Source organism: Scyliorhinus canicula, chromosome 3 (genome assembly GCF_902713615.1).
Source record: "Scyliorhinus canicula chromosome 3, sScyCan1.1, whole genome shotgun sequence".
In the NCBI taxonomy this organism is placed as follows: domain Eukaryota; kingdom Metazoa; phylum Chordata; class Chondrichthyes; order Carcharhiniformes; family Scyliorhinidae; genus Scyliorhinus; species Scyliorhinus canicula.
Window position 1 is genome coordinate 252216849 of NC_052148.1, and position 21932 is coordinate 252238780.

The 21932-nt window shown below is 51.1% G+C and overlaps 1 protein-coding gene across 1 annotated transcript in view; it reads left to right on the forward strand.

The window, feature by feature from the left end:
• LOC119963435 (janus kinase and microtubule-interacting protein 1-like) overlaps nt 1–21932 on the forward strand; it is a 432838-nt gene that overhangs the window by 183168 nt on the left and 227738 nt on the right. Inside the window, exon 3 of the mRNA XM_038792562.1 lies at nt 17433–17672. Within this exon, the coding sequence (XP_038648490.1) occupies nt 17544–17672 (129 nt within the window). The 5' untranslated portion in view covers nt 17433–17543. The remainder of the gene's footprint in view (nt 1–17432; nt 17673–21932) is intronic.

Sequence of the window (21932 nt, forward strand, 5' to 3'; positions counted from 1 at the left end):
AATGCAACAACCAACTTGCTCACAGCCTGGTCCCACAAACAATAATTGAATTATGACAAGACCATCTGCTTTACAGATATTAGCAGAGAATTCAATACTGGCCAGGGCACCAGGGCAGGCTACCTTCCTCTTCTTCGTAGCAGCTCTGATAGTGGTGTATTCCCTCAATACTACACTGAATGTTCAAATCCCAGGAGTGGGACTTGAACCAGAACCTTCTGACAAAGACCGTGATTGCTACCACTGAGCCACTTCGAACATGAAACTATTGAAAAACCGTGCTCCAGTTGGAAGCATGTATAATTTTACTGTTAGCATTTTTATCAAGTGCTAGAAAACCTCTCTTTGTACTGTTCATGCTGTTTTGTAAGGACGAGAAAATTATACCATATAAAACAGGTTGAATCAGTGTGTCCCATTAAGCCTGGAGGCTTTGGAGGCACAGCTAACTTTGGAAATATAATTTGTTCGGTAATTTTAAGGGTAGTTTTAACCAGAGGTAGTTTTAAAGGATTTATGTTTGCATGGGTAAGCCATAGAAATAAAGTATAGTTTTAGGTGGGTTTAATTTAATGTTTCTGTGCCTGGAAGGGACTGATAACTAGATTCATGTGAGCCAACGCTCTTTGTATGTGTGGGGGTTGGTTTCAATTCCAGCTGGAATTCTATTATGATACAGAGAGCTACGACATAAAAAAATCAATAGGCCAGAAGAGGTATGCAGGCTTTGCTTAGCAATTGGATGCCCTTGTAAGGTAAAACTAAAAGCTTTCCTTTGTTCTTAGTTTTTTTTTAACTAAATGTCAGAGCAGTTGCAGATAGACAACCAGGGAGAAAACATCTCTCCGCTCTGCTTGAGGCAACAGAAGCTGTACAATGGAGTCATGTGCAAAAAACACCTCTAGAGAAACTGAAGGATGGTTGGTTCAAGAAATCTGGCAATAGAACAGGATATTGTTCATGGGCAACACTGACAAAGTTGGGAAAGAATCGGCTGGTGAGACATTAAGGTTCTAAAGTAACCCTAAGGGCTTGTGCGATCTAAACAAAAACAAAGTCTGTCCAGGATGGGATTAGTGGGATCATTCCCCGCGGCATTGTTTTTTTCGGGTCCCATCAATGCCACACTCAGTCGCATTTCCTGCACTGAGGAGCTCTGCTCATCAGTGCAGGAAGAGATTGGTGCGCCATTTTTAAATGGCACCCCGATCTCTCAACTCCCCAACGTGATTTCTGGACCCTCCCAAGACCCCAGTGCACCTGTTGGGGGGTCCGGGAATCACTGCCAACCTGGTACCCTGGTAGTGCCCCAGGTGGCAATTCCAAGTACCCCTGGCCATGCCAAGGTGCCCGGATGGCATCAGCAGTGCCTTAGTGCCACCCTGCCCAGATATAAATCACCCGAGGGCTTCCAATTGCCTGGGAAACCCCCAAGTGCTGTTCCGCCTGGTCCCCGTTTGTGGGAACCAGTGTTAACCAACGTCTTTGGGATCTCCGTGGCAGGGCTGACAGATCCCAGGGGATCACTTAACTCTGCAAGTCTGGGTCCCGCCCGTTGTGAGCGGGATATAGAACATCTCACGAGATCTTGTTAGATCTTGCGAGACGTAACGACTGTTGGGAATCCCGGAAGAGGCCTCTCGCTGGATCTACCGTCCACGTCCCATCCGATTCCAGTGGAATTTCATAGATATTTCATAGAATTTACAGTGCAGAAGGAGGCCATTCGGCCCAGCGAGTCTGCACCAGCTCTTTGAAAGAGCACCCGACCCAAGCCAACACCTCCACCCTATCCCCATAACCCAGTAACCCCACCCAACACTAAGGGCAATTTTGGACACTAAGGGCAATTTAGCATGGCCAATCCACCTAACCTGCAGATCTTTGGACTGTGGGAGAAAACCGGAGCACCCGGAGGAAACCCACGCACACATGGGGAGAACGTGCAGACTCCGCACAGACAGTGACCCAAGCTGGGAATCGAACCTGGGACCCTGGAGTATGAAGCAATTGTGCTAACCACCATGCTACCGTGCAAGTCGCACCCTAAAGGTTCCTGAAGTAATCCTAAAAGTTGTCTTACTACAGTCTATGAAACAAATTTTAAACTAATTGTGAAGATAGTATTTGTGTAAGAGTGTGTGTAACAGTGGAAGTCAGTCGAGACAAAGGAATCCTAAAAGGGGTTGGTGCAAAATCCTGGACTGGATTCATTGGAAAAAGTGGAACAGAAGCTCTGTTCACAAGAGTCTTAGGAGAACACGGACTGGATTTCAGAATGCAAACCACCAAGGAAAAGCATAATTAACGGAGACGATTTTAAAGCCTGGATTTGGGGGTGGAGTTTGGAAACTCTCATATGACAATTATCTGGGGTGATTCTGAGGAGAAATCCACTGACATTACCTTGGGTTTAGAGTGGAGTGTCTGTTAGACCACAGCCAATCTTCGTCCTTTCAAAAAAGGCTTTGGGTGCGATTCCCCCAAAAGGGAACAAAGTCGCCTACCGAGCACATTTAGCAACGTGTTTCCTGGCGCTCACAGTGGCAAGAAACAAAGAAGGGGCTGAATGGGGAATGCGCAGCTGAGGCCACACATAGCTCGCTGGAACTCCCCATTGTAGCGAGAGATCGGGACGCCATTTTTAAATTGTGCCCCAATTTCTGAGGTTCCTGGAACAATCCCCAACCTCCACCTCAAGCCCGAAGCACTGGGATGGTCTGTCTCTCCCCCCCCCCCCCCCCCCCCCCCCCCCCGGCCAACACCCACGCCGGGCAACCCCGGCCCGAACATGCATGCAAAAAAAATCCAGCGTGGCATTTTGGCAGTGCCAACCTGGCACTGTGGCAGTGCTCATGCCAGCTGGTAGTGCCAGCTGGGCACCTTGGCAGTGCCAGGCCAGCACCCATGTGGCACTTCCAGGGTCCCAGGCTGGCACTGGCAGAGTGCCAGGTGGCACCAGCAGTGCCAGGGCACCACCCTGCCCAGAGGGCATGTACCTGGGGGCCTCCAATCCCATGGGAAATCCTCATTAGTGCTATTCTGTCTGGCCCCCATTTGTGGGGACCAGTGCTGAATGGCGCTCGCCCAAGGTCGCTGAGGCAAAGCGGTTGAATTCCAAATCCTCAGACACCTCGGGAACCTGAACATTAGAGTGAGACTTACTGCCTCGCTTTAATATGCAGATTTGCCAAAAAGTGATTCCCGCCCATTGTTGGTGAGATTTACATCACAACGTCTTGCGAGATCTGGTTGGATCTCAGAGATGTGGCGAGCCGGGTAGATCCCAGGAGCGTGGTCTCACGGCTTTCAACAACCACGCCGCGCGAGCTGCTTTTCAGGCGCAGTGTGGCCGTTGGATTACGCCCTTTGTGTGTAGACAGAAATTGTTTGCACTTTTAATCTACAACAGTATTACCATTGTCGCATGTGTTTATAAGGATTGCAGAGGTTGAACTAGATGGAACATGTTCTTTTTTATTTGGCTCATGATCGCAACAGTGTATAAAATACCTGTTTGCATTTTATCACCCAGGTACAAAATCTAAACCCTTACCAATTCTGTTCCATGCAGTAGGCAGTAATATGATAGAGCCTGGAAATGTAATTGTAATGCTGCCTTCATGGCCCATCTTGTCAGATTGAAACGATATATAAAAAATCAAGAATCACTTTGTAGTCAGAAGCAGTCACAGATTTAATGTCAATCTGTTACTAATGTCTACTCTAAAGTCACAAGATATGTGCGGACGATAAGAGACCATTCAAACCGTTTTAATTCATCCACCCAGAAAGACCCTAAGATTCTAACCATCAATATTTTGGATATTTTAAAAACATTTTTGCTTATCTCCAGGATGAAAGAAAAGATTTGGTTCTCGTTTCCTGATAAACTGCTGAACATGTTTCCTTTAGCACTCAGGTGGTTTTATAGTTCCAGTAAACTGAACTTAAAGCTAGAAGGATGGGTTTTGGAGGAACAGGATTTGAAGCTTTGCTGGCGGGTACTGATCTGTGAGAAGGACCTTAGCCAGATTTCAATAGCAATGCCACCGGCATGAAAATATGAGAAATCTTTTCAATTCACTGACCACAGAAGTTAAATTAAACAATGTATTTGATTTACTATAAATGATTGCTAATAAAATGAAAATTGGCTGGATTTATTTTTTGCCATTTACTTCATGCATTTTGTGATCCTGAACAATCAGCTGTTTCCTTCTTCTTAACCTATTAGTTATTTTGACCTTACAATAACCTTTGCAGTTCCCAAATCTGCAATCTACTAGCGGGGTCTTGGTTCCACTCATTGGAGGCCTTGGGCTTCCGTTCTCATTGCTGCAAATGTAGGTTACAATGAGGATTGCACATTTTGTAGCTGAACAGACAGAAATTGGAAAAGACGTGAAGTCACATTGGAGAGAAGAACATAAAATGGATGCAAAGGCACTAAAATATCACCATATTTTCAAAGTCTGAAATTCTAGTTTTAAAGTTAACTAGGAACCCGCTCCCTAAATTTGTTAATGCCATTCTGAGTTGGTTTGCAATTCTGGTCAGAATTGCAAATCAGAGATCGCTGCATTCCTTCAACAAGATTCTGGTGCATATGCAGCCTTGGAAGAGCATAAACAACTAGGAGTGGAAAAGTTAATCACCTAAATGTTTGCATTTGGTGATCTCTCTGTTGTGAACTCTGTCTAGCTCAGAAATTATTGGTTTCTCTGAAGGGCTAAGCTGACAATATTTTACACATGATTTAATTTCTGCCCATTTTTTCCATTCTTTACCAGCAGCATTTATTTGCTTCTTCTGACCCACCTCAAATCCTGATCTTTTCATTGCTGTTCCTTTGTTGTACCATGGTGATTGCGCTTGCTGTGGAGTCTGGCCTTATCTCAACATGCTCACTGTTAGTACGGCAACTTGATGCTGGACTTTTGCCAGCCTTTCAGTCAGTGACTGAGATCCCGGTTGCCTTCGTAAGATTCAGGCCTACAGCTCCGGCAGTGTCGCACTCCCTTGGTCCTGCACTGAAGTGTAGAGCTAGATTATGAGCTCTAATCTTTGATGTGGGACTTGAACCCACAACCTTCTGACTCAAGGGTGTGAGTGTTACGAACCGACTCCAACTATCCAAATAATCCCACTCCGTTCCTCTCTCTCCCATAGCCCTTCACATATGGGGCGCGATTCTCCGCTCCCCACGCCGGGTGGGAGAATCGCGGGAGGACTGGGTGACTCATGTCACGCCCCCCTGGTGCCCCCCGCGATTCTCCCACCCCCCCCCCCCCACCCCCCCCGCTTGGAAGAATCGCTGCTTGCCGTTTTTCACGGCGACCGGCGATTCTCCGGCCCGGATGGGCCAAGCGGCCTGCCGTTCCCGACCGCTTCACGACGGCGGCAACCACACCTGGTCGCTGCCGTCGTGAACATGGGCGCCAAATGCTAGTTTGAAGCTTGTGGGGGGCGGAGAGGGGAGTGAGCACCACGGCCGTGCTCGGGAGGGGACTGGCCCATGATCGGTGCCCACCGATTGTTGGGCCGGCGTCCCAAAGCGACGCACTCTTTCCCCTCCGCCGCCCCGCAAGATCAAGCTGCCATGTCTTGCGGGGCAGCGGAAGGGAAGACGGCAACCGCGCATGCGCGGGTTTGAGCCGTCAGCCGTCGTGACGTCAGCCGCGCATGCGCGGGTTGGAGCCGGCCAACCTGCGCATGCGCGGCTGACGTCACATGGGAGCCGCCGTCGCGTCATTCTCGGCGCGCCGCCTTGACACAAGCGTCAAGGCTCGGAGGCCGAGAGTTACGAAGCGCCGCTCCTAGCCCCCCGGGTGGGGGTGAATAAGGTGAGAGGAGCGGCCTCCGAGGCCGTTGTGAAACTTGGCCGAGTTCATGACGGCCTTCCCGATTTATCGCGGGAGTGGAGAATTCTGCCCATAATTTTTTTTAAATATATAAAAATCTTTACAGTTTTACAGTTGGGAGTTTTAGCTACTGCAGCATCTAGGCTGGAATTCTCCGGTTATCAAGGCTCCAGCAGCGCATGCCCACCTGCGGGTTTCCCAGCGGCATGGGATGGTTTCAATAGAAAATCCCATTGACAAGCGGCAGGAAGAGTGAATCCCGCTTCCAGCGAATGAGAAACACGCGGCTGGCCGACCGGAGAATCCAGTGTGTCTGTTCAGCAGCAAATCCTGGTTTTGTATTCTGTGAACGGTGAATGTTAAAGAACCCACCTAATGTTTTTGCTCATTGAATTAAATGGAGGAAATTTTGGCTGTTTGCTTCACAACCATGTACTCTAACCCACCTTATTTCTACACGTTCACCAAACTTGGGTGATCAATATGCCCAGAAAATCCTTTGCCTATAATTTGTCCAAAGAGGTCCCTGTGCATGAACGCATGTCACTTTCAGCAAGTGAAAATGAGCCACAATATGAGCTTTGACAGCTTATCTGAAATTGGTTGTTTGTGTAACCATTTGCGCACTCAGGATTGTTCAGCAAGTGCTGCTCAGTTGTGGGATCACATCTAATAGTAGACATTTTGTTTTGGACTTTGCAAGCGCGGGCTGGTTGAGTGCAGTCTGTGCCCTGCCCATTATAAACAAATGAGGGAATGACTGCAGAAAATACTGGACAATCTCAGCAGGTCTTTGTCAAAGTCATCCAGACACGAAACATTAGCTCCCTTCTCTCTCCGGGATGCTGTCAGACCTGCTGAGATTGTCCAGTGCTTTCTGTTTTTGTTTCAGATTCCAGCATCCACTGTAATTTGCTTTTATGAAGGAGCAACTATTTGGTTTGATCTATTATCGCTGGGCCATACATCTCTGGAACTGCATCAGTACTGAAATTCATACACAATGTTGCTCAATTACGTCGTAGGCGGAAAGTCTTTATGGACTGATTGCATCATCCTCTAAGTGAAAATACCACTAGCATATTAGTATCAAGAAACTCCTTCCTTGACCTCTTGTTCAAGCTTTTGAGTAAAATGTTTTAATCCATTCATGAGATGTGGGTATCGCTGGCTCAGCCAGCATTTTTATTGCCCATCCCTAACTGCCCTTGAGAGGGTGGTGCTGAGCTGCCTTCTTGAACCGCTGCACCGCTGCAGTCCATGTGGTGTAGGTGCACCCACAGTGCTGTTAGGGAGTGCTAGGATTTTGACCCAGTGACAGTGATGGAATAGCGTTATATTTCCAAGTCAGGCTGGGATGTAATTTGGAGAGCAACGTCCAGGTGGAGCCATTTTCATGTATCTGCTGCACCTGTTCATCTAGATCAGGAGTTCTCAACCTTTTTTAACCCATGGACCCCTTTTCCTCTTAATATTTTTTTGTGGACCCCCATAGCCATTCCTAATCCTTATATTTTGTCCGATGACTAAAGTCCATCTACCTTACCGTGAGGGTTGGAAACGGATTAGCGGTATTTTCGTACGTTGCCAAACTTATTCTAATATGAAAAGTAATGAAAAAAACTTTTTACTGACTAAATTGAATTAAATTACTATAAAAATAACCAATTCATATCAAATATACACAGTTTCTAGTGATTACTGTGTTAAATCATTCATTAAACTTGTCAAGGAGAAACGATGGGTGATTTTCACCTCCGTTTGTTCTAGGTAACTTTAAATTTACGACACTGTCAAATGTAAAGTTTTTTTCTTCTACTTGATTGCCATAAACAATTCATAGCTACATGAATATTTCTACTTTTAGTATTTTAATATGGCGTAGATTACTGTAAAAATTTAATTCTCAGTAATAACAATTGTTCTGAAGTAGAATTGCTCTATGGACCACTAAAATATCACCGTGGACCCCCAATTCGGTATTTTGTTTGTGTGGACCCCCAGTAATGTTACATGGACCCCCAGGGTCCATGTGGACCCCGGTTGAGAACCAGATTGGTCTAGATGGTAGTGGTCGTTGGTTTGGAAGGTGCTGTTTAAGGAGTACGCACTGCTGCTGCTGTGAGTCACTGATCGAGGGAGTGAATATTTGTGATTGGTGGGCTGCTTTTTCATGGATGATGTTGAGCTTCTTGAGTGTTGTTGGAGTGGCACTGATCCAGAAAAGTGGCAAATATTCCATCACCCTTCTGACCTGTGCCGTGGCATTGTGAACAGGCTTTTAGGAGTCAGGAGGTGGGTTACTCGCCATGGGATTCCTAACCTCTGGCCTGCTCTTGTAGCCACAGTATTGTATGGCTAGACCAGTTCAGTTTCTGATCAATGGTAACCTGCAAGATGTTGATAGTGAGGGATTTAGCAATGATAATGATAGATCAGACACTGCTCCGGTCCAAAAGTGACGGTCTTTGACCCATTTGTGTGATACACAATGAGCAGTAATGTAATCCTGCAGGTTGGCTTTGATGTGCTTTATTTCTGAATCCAGTTTACCAGCTAGGAAAATGGCTCCTGTTTACAACAGTATTGATAAAGCAAATCTTCCAGTGTGTGGAGCTAGGAAAGGGAGCGTGTTTGATCCATTTTTAAAAATGGGTTTGTGTGGGATGGAGCATATTAAGGAAATCCTTACATCGTGGCTGCAGGTACAAAGTTCGCAAACGTATAATCTATGTGTTGGAAGTTTGCAAGGTGTTGGAGGTTAATGTTCATTCCATCGCAGATGCTTTTCTCAGAGAAAATGATGAAAACATTAGTGAGAGCTGGGCCTAGAGCAGGGGTGGGCAAACTTTTCCGTGCAAGGGCCGCATTCAGAAATTCACAATTCACAAAGGGCCGCATAGTATATTAAGTAAAATAATTACTTCACCCGGTTATGATTGTGGGCGCCTCATATAGAACATAGAACAGTACAGCACAGAACAGGCCCTTCGGCCCTCGATGTTGTGCCAAGCAATGATCACCCTACTCAAGTCAACGTATCCACCCTATACCAGTAAGTAACCCAACAGCCCCCCCACCCATTAACCTTTAAAAAAAAATTTAAAAAAAAAAAAAAAAAAAAAATTTTTTTTAAAAAAAAATCTTTTTTTTTTTTTTTTTTAATGACTTGGTGGGCCGCAGAAATACCTTTGGCGGGCCGCATGCGGCCCGCGGGCCGTAGTTTGCCCACCCCTGGCCTAGAGAGTAACCAATTGTAACACCATCCACTTGGGCATACACGGTGTCATTAAAGCTAAAACTCACTGCACAAGTTGCCAAGTTCATAGACATAGGGCGAGATTCTCCGGACTCACGACGGTTCGGAGAATAGCGGGCGTCGGAAATTTTTACGGCGACGCTGTTCCGACGCCCTCCCGCTATTCTCCGAACCCCGCAAATTGTCGGAGTCGCGTTTCCCGACAAACGCCTCCTTCCCGCCCCTGACATGACCAGAATCACCACTGAGAGCCCCCCCGCTAATCACCGGCCCGGATGGGCCGAAGTCCCGACGTCATGGCGCCCTGTTTGGACGTCGTGAAACACACCTGCTTTTTAAATTCGTCAACCAGTCGGCCTGGCTGACGACTGCTTGGAGGAGGTCAGGGCACCACTCTGCGCACCGCTCAGCGCACCGTTCAGCGCACCGCTCGAGTCTGGCCACAACGGGGAAGGCATCCCTGGGAACGGGAGGGGGTCCAGAACGGGGGCAGTGGGGGGGGAGACGGGGGAGGCAGTGGGGGAGACGGAGGGGGCAGTGGGGGAGACGGGGGAGGCAGTGGGGGAGACGGAGGGGGCAGTGGGGGAGACGGAGGGGGCAGTGGGGGAGACGGGGGAGGCAGTGGGGGAGACGGAGGGGGCAGTGGGGGAGACGGGGGAGGCAGTGGGGGAGACGGAGGGGGCAGTGGGGGAGACGGGGGAGGCAGTGGGGGAGACGGAGGGGGCAGTGGGGAGACGGAGGGGGCAGTGGGGGAGACGGGGGAGGCAGTGGGGGAGACGGGGGAGGCAGTGGGGGGCAACGGAGGGGGGGGGTTAGGTAGAGAGTGAGCCGTCCCAACCCCGTAACAAATGTCTGCCAGCATGCCATGGTGTGCAGGTGACGAGGACACGGCCGCTGGTTCCCCTGTGGCTTCCGGCCACAGGCCACTGACGCACCCGTGAGGAGGCCATAGTTTACTGGCCGTTGGATGCAGAAAGTGACCAGGGGTTAGGCTGACCGCGTGTCAGCAGCGCGACCAGGCCACCGGACACACTGGTATCCCATGGCTGGCGGCTGCCGAGGTGTCGACTAACGTCCGTCTAACATGTCCCGTTTCTCTGCCTCCTACCACCCTTCTGTAGGTTAGCACGATGCATGGGAACAGAACGGCTGTGTTCTGCGCAGTGGTTGGGGCCGCTCTACTGGATTTGGAGATGCAGCAGCATCCACACCCACAACCCGCAGTGGCTGCAGGGCCAGCTGCAGCAGCAGAGGGAAGGGCCGAGGAGTTGCCAGTCGTCGAGCAGCATGGGGGGGGGGAGGAGGAGGAGGAGGAGGAGGAGGAGGAGGAAGAGGAAGAGGAGAGAGTGAGGGTGCAGCCACGGCGTCAGAGGCGACGACCAAAGCCGAGGGTGTACCGTGTCCGGGTCTCTTTCCTAACAATGCCGGACATCACCTGCAGGAGAAGACTCCGGCTGAGTAGGCAGACGGTGATACATATCTGCGAACTCCTGTCGCACCTCGCCCCACGTGGAACGGGGGGAGGACACGCGATCCCGGTAGCCATCAAGGTGACGGTCGCTCTGAACTTCTATGCTACCGGCTCCTTCCAGTCTCCGAGCGGGGACGTCTCTGGGATCTCCTAGTCATCGGTGCACAGGTGCATCCGGGATGTGACCGACGCCCTCTATGCCATCGCCGATCGCTACATCACCTTTCCCGAGGACCGAGCAAGTCAAGACTCACGAGCCCGTGGATTTGCCAGTGTGGCCGGGATACCGAGGGTTCAGGGGTCAATCGACTGTGTTCACGTCCCCAAGCGCCCGCCTGCTGTGGACAAGGAAGTGTTCACAAACAGGAGGGGGACATACTCCATTAATGTCCAGGTGGTATGCGACCCCCACATGAGGTTCATGAACGTCTGTGCAAGGTTCCCAGGGAGTGTGCATGACTCCTACATACTAGCGCAGTCGTTCATCCCTGCGATGTTTGAGGGACGTCCCCCCCGGCTGAGCGGCTGGTTGCTAGGTGACAGGGGTTATCCGCTGAGGTCTTGGCTGATGACGCCTATACGGAGGCCTCAGACCAATGCGGAAACACGATACAACGAGGCCCATGCAGCAACCAGGGGTGTGGTGGAGCGCTGCCTTGGCCTCCTGAAGATGAGATTCAGGTGCCTGGACCGCTCCGGAGGGGCCCTGCAGTACCAGGCCGACAGGGTCGCTCGCATTGTAGTGGTCTGCTGTGCGCTGCACAACATCGCGATGCAGAGGGGAGATGACCTGTTGCAGGAGGCGGAGGGAGAAGCTAGTGGCAGTGGTGCCAGCACAGAGGAGGAGGAGGAGGAGGAGGAGGAGGAGGAGGAGGAGGAGGAGGAGGAGGACGCTGGCGGAGTGGCGGGCGCAGCACGCAGACACGACCCAGGTGCTGGTGATGTCCAGGAGGCGGCACGACGGACCCGGCAAGGACGGCGGGCACGCGACGCCCTGGTGGCAGCACGGTTCACGCATCGCATGTGACGTCCCCGATGAACACCAAACCACCACCTGCATCGCTAGTCATGCAGAGGGTCACCACACAACTGCCACCACCACAACCCCCCCCTCAGTGTACACTGCTCCACTTCGACATGACGCTTATCACTGGGTACAGACGGAATGGCACAACATTGATGGCTGTGTCAGCGGGTGTGATCAGTGCCATGTGGAATGATGACAGCCCGCTCTGCGAAGAGCTGTGAGCTCAGAATCGTTAGAGAGAGTCTGACCCATGGCAATAGCTGAACCATCCACCTTGGTGGCCGCTGAGTTCGTCACTGACACTCCATCACGTGCCCGCGTGGGCTAGCTGTGGGAGGGGGGTAGGGGCAGGGACTGCACACCCGGCACCGAGGTTTCACCACCCGTCACCCCCAGCGACACTCGGTCACCATCACGATTCCTGTGGCTGTGGAACAATCACACGGTATTACAAGTAAGGTGGAACAGTGCGTTTAATATTAACAATTATTTACAGGTGCCCTAGCCCCTACAACTAAACTGTGCCCTTCACCCGTGCCAACTTACTCAGTGTCTATCTTAGTTGCCTTACGGGCCCTACCACTACGTCTAAGTGAATCCTCAGATGATACAGCAGGAGTGGAGGAGGATTGCTGCGAATCGCCCCCCTCGACTCGTTTCTCCTTGGCTATGCGTTTCCTGGGGCGACCCGGCCTTGATGGGCCAGGCTGCTCTGCGGGCGTCTCGGGTGACATTGTGCCACCCTGCTCTGCCTGCTGCCCACCCGATGCACCAGGGATGGGACGGGGGGAGGCCGAGAATTCCGGGACGTCCCGTGATGGAGTTAATGGGACGGGCCCCGAAACCTCCTCCTCCCTCGGGGAGCCCGGTGGCCCTCGGGCCTCACTTTGGGACAGAGGTGCGAGCGGGGAGGTTCCCCGTCGCACCACCGACACCTGGCGCTGCCAGTCCTGGAGGCCTGCAACGGTATCCACCAGGATCCGAAGGTTTGCAGAGACGGAGTCCAGGGAGTTAGACATTCCCGCCAGGGACTGTGCGACCTCAACCTGTGAGTGCACGACGCCATCCAGCACATGTGTCAGGCGGTTGATGGTCTCCGCGACTGACTGCTGGGACTGTGCCAGCGACTGCTGGGACTGTGCTATCGACTGCTGGGACTGTGCCATGGCGTGCTGCGACTGGCCAATGACCTGCTGAGACTCGGCCATGGCCCGCAGGGCGCCGGCAATGTCGTTTTGGCTCTGGCACATTGCTGCCTGTGAGAGGGCAACCCTGTCCAGGGCCGAGGATGACGCGTGCACATTAACCCCAACGTCTTGCATAACCTGACCCATTGCCTCCACCGCGGATGCCACCCGTGCGGTGTCGGACTGGGTCTCTGCCATGAGCGGCACCACTCCCTGCTCTTGGACGCGGTTCGACTCCTCTAACAGCGTCTGCAGAGTCTGGAAGGAAGCCCTCATCCCGTCATTGTTTCCCTGGGTTTCCTAAGGCATCGGCTGTGCGGGTGGGTTGATAAACTCCAGGAACTCAGAAAACGTCTGGGAGCCAGCTGCATCCTGGGCCTGGTCTGGCCTCCGCGAGTCCGGGCCCTCTGTTGCTCCGACCTCCACCTGCTGTACCTGCTCAGCTGTGATGTGCCAACCAGACTGTGCCCCAGGAGACTCATCACTAAATAGGCCCGCCGGGGTGTGTATCTCTGGGATGATGGATGTGGTGGGAGAAAGCAGTGCCGCAAGCCCGACGCTCTCAATGCTTAGGGCCTCGTCCATGGTGTGGGGCTGCTCAGTGACAGGAGGGTTGTCCCTGGCCATTTCTGGTGGTGGTGGTGGACTTCGAACCCTCTGTGCGTCCTGGTCCGCAGATTGGGTTGGGGCGGATAGGGCTGCCCGCTGATCGGGCACCCTCTGTTGTGAGGCCCCGGGTGAGGTGGCGGCAGATTCCTGTCTCCGTCTGCAGCCAGACGGCCCTGGTCGTTCGGCATCACGTCCTAGGGAAGAGAATGAGACGGGTTATTTTGATTTGCTCGGCAGGCCGATGGACGGTCCCAGTGGGCAGGGTGTGTGAAGGGACAGAGGATGGGGGAGGTGTCCCAGTGGGCAGGGTTTGTGAAGGGACAGAGGATGGGGGAGGTGTCCCAGTGGGCAGGGTTTGTGAAGGGACAGAGGATGGGGGAGGTGTCCCAGTGGGCAGGGTTTGTGAAGGGACAGAGGATGGGGGAGGTGTCCCAGTGGGCAGGGTTTGTGAAGGGACAGAGGATAGGGGAGGGGGGGGGGGGGGTGTTTGTCAGGGAGGGTTGTCTCACTTGCTGCAGTTCCGCCAACCTCGCATTGCGCGATATCGCGGGTGGCAGACCCCCCAACAAGGTCCAGTGCCCTCTGTTCAAAGGTGCTGAGGGGGTGCAGGTTGGGCGAACCCCCTCCAGTCTTGTGCCGCTCACGGTGGTTATGAGCGGCCTTGGCCTGTTGGGGGAGGGAACATAGGTAGATCATTACAAAACGGTAGGTATCAGCAGTCCGTTCAGATACTGGCACAGTTTGGGGGGGGCAAGTTGTCATCAGACGATTGCATCTCTCCTCGGGGCCAGAGCGCTGGGTCTGTGACAACTTTGTGAACCATCCTCAAATAACTCTGCCCCAATCCCTCTCTTCCCCCCCCCACCCCCCCCCCCCCCCCCCCCCCCCCCCCCCCCCCCCCCGGGCAGTTAAGGGGGAGGGATGGTTGTGACTAGGGGGCACCCTCATGGCACTTACCCTGGCAGACCTGGTGAGGTCGTGTAGCTTCTTTCGACATTGCTCTGCTGAGCGAGGGGTCTGCCCCACAGCACTGACGGCGGCAGCCACGTCACGCCAGGCCTGGCGTACCGTGCTGGCAGGTTGGCGATGCCCTCTCCGCGGGCGGATGATGCCCCTCCTCTGCTCCACGGCATCGAGCAGCGCCTTGACGTCTGCATCTACAAAGCGAGGAGCAGCTCTCCTCGGCTCCGACATCCTGCCCGACAGATTCTGTGGTCGCCCGCGCCTTTTTACGGCGTCGGGCGGCGTCACATGGGCGGGTTCGTGTCGTCGTCGCGTTCCGTCGTCATCACGCACGTAATTGACGCGGCCGCGCTACTAGCCCATTTTCAGGAAGTGAATCCGTCGGGAAATGAAGCCTTTGCGACCGTCGTAAAACGGTCCCGATTTTTACGACGGTTTGCCGACTTTCCGCGGGTGCGGAGAATTTCGCCCATAGTATTTACAGTGCAGAAGGAAGCCATTCAGCCCATCGAGTCTGCACCGGCTCTTGGTAAGTTCACCCTACCTAAGCCCCACGCCTCCCCCCTATCCCCTCTATCCCCGTAATCCAACCTAACCTTTTTGGACACTCAGGGCAATTTAGAATGGCCAATCCACCTAATCTGCACATCTTTGGACTGATTCAGAAAATTGCATCACTTCTATATTGCTGTGATATACTGAAGCACGAATGTCAATGGCTTCTTTCAGTGGCACTTTTGGAAATAAGCTCGCAATGTTGAAGGGCCATGGCTCTATTCACCACACCCCCTGCAGTCTCCCACTGGCACCTCCAGCTCTTGTTTCCCAGCATCCCCCCCCCCCCCCCCCCCGCCCAACTGCGCATCCCCCCCCACCACACAGACACCTCAGACCTCTGGTTTCACCCCCGTCCTGACAACCCCCTCCTTCTCCCCCTCCCACCTCTGCCTCCTCAGTCTTCGCTCTGTCCCCCTGTTGGAAACAAAACTTGAAAGGGAAAGAAAGGAGGATAAGTTTCCTGGCCGGAGTGTGGGGAACTGGAGGGGCTGGTACTTGGTGTGTCGGGGTTGCGACCTAAAGGAGGCAGTGGATACCAGGGTTGTGTGGTTCGAGGGTACTGGTGCGCGACCGGAGAAGCAGGAGGGACAGGATGAGCTGTGGCTGCCAGCGGAGCAAAGGAAGAGCAGCTGAGGAATTATGAGCAATCTTAAATTAATTTTCATTATAACTTTTTCATGTGAATATTTTTCTGTCAGTATACAGGAACAGGACGTTTGCTGGCTTGTCCCTGTGAATCCTTTTTGTGTGTAAAAACCTCTGCCATGTGTGGGCAAATAAGCCAATCTCCTGCACTAATGGTTCTTGCCATGGAACGGTTTGACCATCAGCGTGGACTCCTGAGCTCATTCAAGCTCACTTGCATCTTCTGGATTTCAGCATAAGTGAGCCCCCATGAATTTGCAATAATGTCGCAGCCCTCGATAACAGTAAAACTGTCAGCGCTCACCGCAGTTGACTTAATGGTGAATAAATAGAATTCTCTGGATTCCCGCCGTTGCCGGCTTTATTAGGCTCCACCCCTCCAGCTGATTGTGTGAGTCTCTTCCCCATTGAAATTTCACAGTGTTGTTCAATACAAAGAAAGCCAGCTGTACAGCATGCAAACGTCACCCTGGCTTTCTCGCCTGAGCCAGTACGCTGTCCATTTTTGGGAAGATTCCGGCTTTTATCTTTCCAAAACCTGCTCATTGACCCGTTGAGTAAGAAAAATGTTGAAATATGCCCCCCCCCCATGTGAAAAGATTGGACATGTTTGATTTAGAAAGACAGGGGTGGCAAGCACTAAGAGAAACCATCACCTGTGAGTTCCCCTCCAAGCCACTCTCCACCCTGACTTGGAAATACATCACCATACCTTCACTGCACGTCACTGGGTCCAAATCCTGGAACTCCCTCCCTAACCGCACTGTGGGCCAGCTCACCACCACCTTCTCAAGGGCAAGTAAATGCTGGCCTAGCTAGCGACATCCACATCCCTTGAATGAATAAAATTGTGTGTGCGTCTGTTTGTGCGTGCGTGTTTGTGTACGTCCACGTGTGAATGTATAAGCTAATTTGAAAGAGAAACGTTTTGCAATAATTAGGTTGGAAGGAAATAGGAACAAGTTAGAGATGGCATGAGCTCTATGACAATGGGCTAATTTTACTGATATCAGGAGGTTGAGTACCTTTCAGCGCAGTTCTGTAATATAAAGTAGGTATAATATAGGTATAACCTACCTTCAGTGGGCTTTCATAACTGCCAGTGATAAATTTATTCATTCATTTATTTTTTAATTAATTATTTTTCCAATTGAGGGGCAATTTAGTGTGGCTAATCCTCCTATCCTGCACAACTTTTTGGTTGTGGTGGTGGGGCCCACACAGACATGGGGAGAATGTACAAACTCCACATGGCCAGTGACCTGGGGCCGGGATTGAACCGGGGTCCTCGGTGACGACACTGCCAATTGTTTTACTGTCCCCCGTTGTGATTGGACAACCTACGAATATAACTGAGTGGCTTGCTAGGCCATTTCAGAGGGCATTTAAGAATCAACCACATTGCTGTCGGTCTGGAGCCATATGTAGGCCAGACCAGGTAAGGATAGAATCATAGAATTTACTGGGCAGAAGGAGGCCATTCAGCCCATCGAGTCTGCATCCTAGCCCAAGTACATTGGTACAGCATCATGGCTAAGTCTCTTCAGTTGCTAATGACCTTTCTTCCATCATTAGGTCAGAATTAGGGCTGTCCACTGATGTTGGCACATGTTAGGCGCCATTCACAATTCCTTAGGTATTAAAGAATCAATAATAAAGCCAGACTTGAACTGATCAGTGGATTGTAACATTTATGACACACAAGTGCCTGCCAACAACCATCGCCAATGAGAGAAAGTCTAACCCCTTGACAGTCAATGGCATTATACAGTACAGTATAAGATGGCATTTTGTAATGAATTACAACGTTAACTTTCCTTCCACTTTGTTTTGAATGTGTTCACGCCAGGGTCCAAAGGATGGAGCTGATAATGGGAGGATATTCCATAGGCTACGCGATTCCGACAGTTAGGAATTACTGACTCCTCCTTCACGGCGTAAGAAGAACCACTGAACAAACATGTCAAAGAAAGCACGTGGGAAGGGCGAAAAGCCCGAGGTGTTGATAGACACACTGCAAGCTGCCAATGAGGAGCTCCGAGCTAAGCTGACTGATATTCAAATAGAGCTTCAGCAGGAAAAAAGCAAGGTTAGTACTGTGGTCAATACGGAATAGCGTTCCAGGCCACATTATTATTTTACACAGCAACATGAATGGACGGCGAGTTAAAGAGGTTGAGATGATTCCCATAAATGTTGAGAGCCATTTATTAACATCACCTCAATTCTGCCGGTGCGGGTTATATTCATCGTTATAACATGTGCAGGGTTAAGAAATCGTTTTTTGTCAAGATTACGTTATAGGCGGAATTTTCATTTTGTGTGTGAAAAGAGGAGTGTAGCCTACCGGCTGCACTGTTGGCTTTTCCCGCCAAATGTTTTTACATGTAGTCAAACAAAGTCCTGGTGGAGGGTCCCACGACATCAACACTGGCAGAGTGGGCACAGCAACCTCGGCTTTAAGGAGATCAGGGCACCATTTAAAAAGTTGTATGAATTGTAACAAAGATGTAGCATCCCCACACCCATGGGGTTTCACGGGGAGGGGAGGGGAGGGCCTGCTCCAGATGAGGGATGTTTGGCCATCCAATCTGCCTGGCTTTTCTCCCCTGCTGGGGGGGACACCCAGAACCACAAGCCAAGAGGAGGTGTCATACGCCCTTATGCCCAGCTCTCTCAGATTGTGGGGGGAGGGGGGAAATCACCGTGAGGGGTCGGCAACACGGTGAAGAGGAGCCAGAAAAGATACGAGGTAGTTTTACTTATGCAGATGTCCATTGAATCCTCAGGGCTGAAGAGTTGCTGTCTCATGTTTTGGATTTTCAGTCAGCAGCCACAGCACTGCTTCAAACCTCCTGGGGTTCTTTGCACCATATCCTGGGAGCAAGCGTTGTCAAGAAGCCAGCCTATGCTGGGGACACATCTGGCCCAGGCCAATAATCTGAACTGACAAAATCAAATCAAGCATCGGTACACAGAGGGTACATCACACCTAATGTAGAGAGCGCATTCATGTAACAGTGAGCTTTTAGAGGATTTTCTTCTGTTTCGCAAACTCTTTACTGAACTGGGTATTTTATATTTCATTATCCTGCTGATATGCCATTCAATTTACTCATTTGCTCTGTTCTCAGCAATCTCTTATCCTGCAGAAAATGGGCCATTCAAGATGGGAAAATATATTTTTCTAAACTTGTAACGGTTTATAAGATTGAGTTAAAACTTCAGTCAGCAGAATTTTTATTGCACAATCTGTCACAGGGGATGCGCCGTGAGCAGACTGAAGCTGTTTAACTGGGTAATAACGGGAACATCAGAATGTTGGTGGTTGTAATAAACCCCCCCCCCCCCCCCCCACTGTCTTCAAAGTTTACTAGACCTATGGGACAGAAATGGTTTCCATTTATCTAAATGAAATTTGACTTGGAAAGCAGCAAAGTAAATTTGACAATTCAAATGATTTCCTTTGTATGCTGTGAAGAAACGGGTGACTTAAGGTTTGAGGACATCTGAAGATTAATCGTCAGACTGCTGGGGGCTTAGATGAGTGTGTGAATGTACCATCAGTGTAAGATTTTGTTTGCAAGCACGGGGTCATCAACTAAAGAGGGACTGTTTGTTTGTGTTCCATCAAAACGTGGAAATTCTGCTCCGGGCCTCTGTAGACCAGCAGAACAGGCCTGGAAATGAGACAGGCACCAGTTCCTCCAAGATTCCACCCCAACTTTTCAGGTTTTCTTTCAATATAAATTTACCGTGCCCAATTAAATTTTTCCAATTAAGGGACAATTTATTGTGGCCAATCCACCTACCCTGCACATCTTTGGGTTGTGGGGGTGAAACCTATGCAGACACGGGGCGAATGTGCAAACTCCTCACGGACAGTGACCCAGAGCCGGGATCGAACCTGGGACCTCGGCGCCATGAGGCTACAGTGCTAACAACTGCGCCACCGTGCTGCCCTCACATCTTTCCAGGTTAATTTCTTTCTGCTGTGTGGTGATGGGAAATGATGAACTTTCGCCTTGTTCTTTTCATTGGATCACTGAAGATCTAGGGTGAGATTCTCCGACCCCACCCGTCGGGTCGGAGAATCGCTGGGGGGGGGGGGGGGGGTGAATCCTGCCCTGCCACTCCGACGCAGGCTGCCGAATTCTCCGGCACCGGTTTTTTTGGTGGGAGTGGGGATCACGTCGCGCTGGTCGGGAGCCGTTGGCAGTGGCCCTCCCTGGCAATTCTCTGGGCCCCGATGGGCCGAGCGGCCGCCCTTTTTCCCGCCGGCGTGAAATACACAAGGTCCATACTGGCGGGACCTGGCTCTGAGGGCGGCCTGCGGAGACTTTGGGGGGCTCATTGGATCCGGCCCCACGGTGGCCTGGACTGCGATCGGGGCCCACCGATCGGGGCCCACCGATCTGCGGGCGGGCCTGTGCCTTGGGGGCTCTCTTTCCCTCCGCGCCGGCCTCTGTAAAGCTCCGCCATGGCCGGTGCAGAGAAGAAACCCCCCTGCGCATGCGCAGGGTTCCGCCAGTGATTCTGCGCAGGCGCCAGAACGTGCTGGTGCTCCCGCACATGCGCCAACTCCAGCGCCAGCCTAGCCCCCAGAAGTGCGGAGGATTCGCAACATCCGGGCGGCCCGACGCCAGAGTGGTTCACGCCACTCTTTGGTGCCGGTACGGCCCGCCCGCCAGTTGGGGGAGAATCCCGGCTTAATCTTTGTGGGGGATATTAATAATTTCAATGGGTGGAATGGCTTCCTGTGGTGCTGTAATGAATCCAGGAATCTGGAAGGGGCTTTGATAAGGTAAAAGCAAATTACTGTGGATGCAGGAATCTGAAACAAAAATGGAAAATGCTGGACAATCTCAGCAGGTCTGACAGCGTCTGTGGAGAGAGAATGGAGCTAGCGTTTCGAGCCTGAATGACTCTTTGTCAGAGTTACTCTTTGCTAGGGTAACACTGGGTTGAATATTCCTGTTGCAGGTGAAGTCCTGTCGCTGGGGCAGAAAGCGGCAGCTGAGCCCACTTTAGCTAGTGGTGGGCACCTGGGAGACCCTCCCTCCAACTCCCAAGTGTTGCTGGTCCAATCAGCGGGCTGCTGTTTGGCAGCCTAAGCAGTGCCATCACCTGCGTAGGCCGATGCTAAGAATGGTGATCCAGGGAGAGAGAGCGCTATAATAACCAGCATGGGACATACAGTGTGGGGATAATTGTTTCCTCGTGTTGGCAGGTGTGGAACTGACTGGTCGGAGACAGAGTACCCGGGCCCCATGTATGAACTGTTGTAAAACAAAAGTCTTTATTTCAACCTCACTGTGGACTCCCTGTGCCTTATTAAAGGCACCTAAATGGCGGGGCCGGTGAGTTGGGTTGGGACATCGAGGCCAGGCTGGGAGGGTGTGTTGTGAGCGCTGATGGTGCAAGGACAGTCAACGCCAATGGGATTGCTTCTGTGGGCGATGGAGTGTCCATAAAAGAGTACTGCACAGGAGCCTTCTGCGAGGCCCGCTTTTTTCACTTGGTCTCCCTAAATGGTGCAGTGCCCTCCCAATGGGGAAAAAATGCCCTTGGAAGCAAAAAGTGGCTCCTAAAAGGCCACTTAAATGGTGGGTTACCACGTTACCAGCTTCCCCGCCATTGGCAATATGGCATGACAGATGGAGACATCAAATTCCCTCTCAACCCCTCCCCCTGCCATTTTGTCAGTCCTCCTGCCTCCCAGTTTGGTGTCAAGTGACCTGGAAAATTTAGCCAATTGTTCCCGTAGGTCGTTAGTCAGGGCGTGAGTTTAAAATGATCACCAAAAATAGAGTGGCGCGCTTATAAATTTGATTTGATATCGACCAGTTGCAAACATATGGAATACTTGGGGGAAAAAACACTGTTGTTATGATTCTACTCCAGTTAGACTGAAGCTTTGACAGCGTAGTGGACCTGGAATAATATAGTAAACTAAGCCTGACTAGAATAGCCGATCTTCATAATATTCTGTGACATTTGTGTCAAAGTACAGACACAATGATGGATGGATAAAAAAGCATGTTCAGCACCTTTTAATCTCACCTGTGTGTGGATTACCATTCATATCCATTTAAATTGACTGACCTTAATCTTTCCTTTGGCAGCTTTGTTCTGTTGGACACGGTGCACTGTGCTGCTGTCTATCTGTTTTTTTCCAGTTATAAATATGGATGTAGGAGAGTTATCTACATGAATATATGTGGGAAAATATCCTGTTTTGGATTGGAGCAGGGTTAATTTAAACATCACTAATTTCTCCTCTCATCACCGGTCCATAAACAGAAAGTTGTTTTGATTTGTTTCCCTCTTTATAAATGGTGCCGTGTTT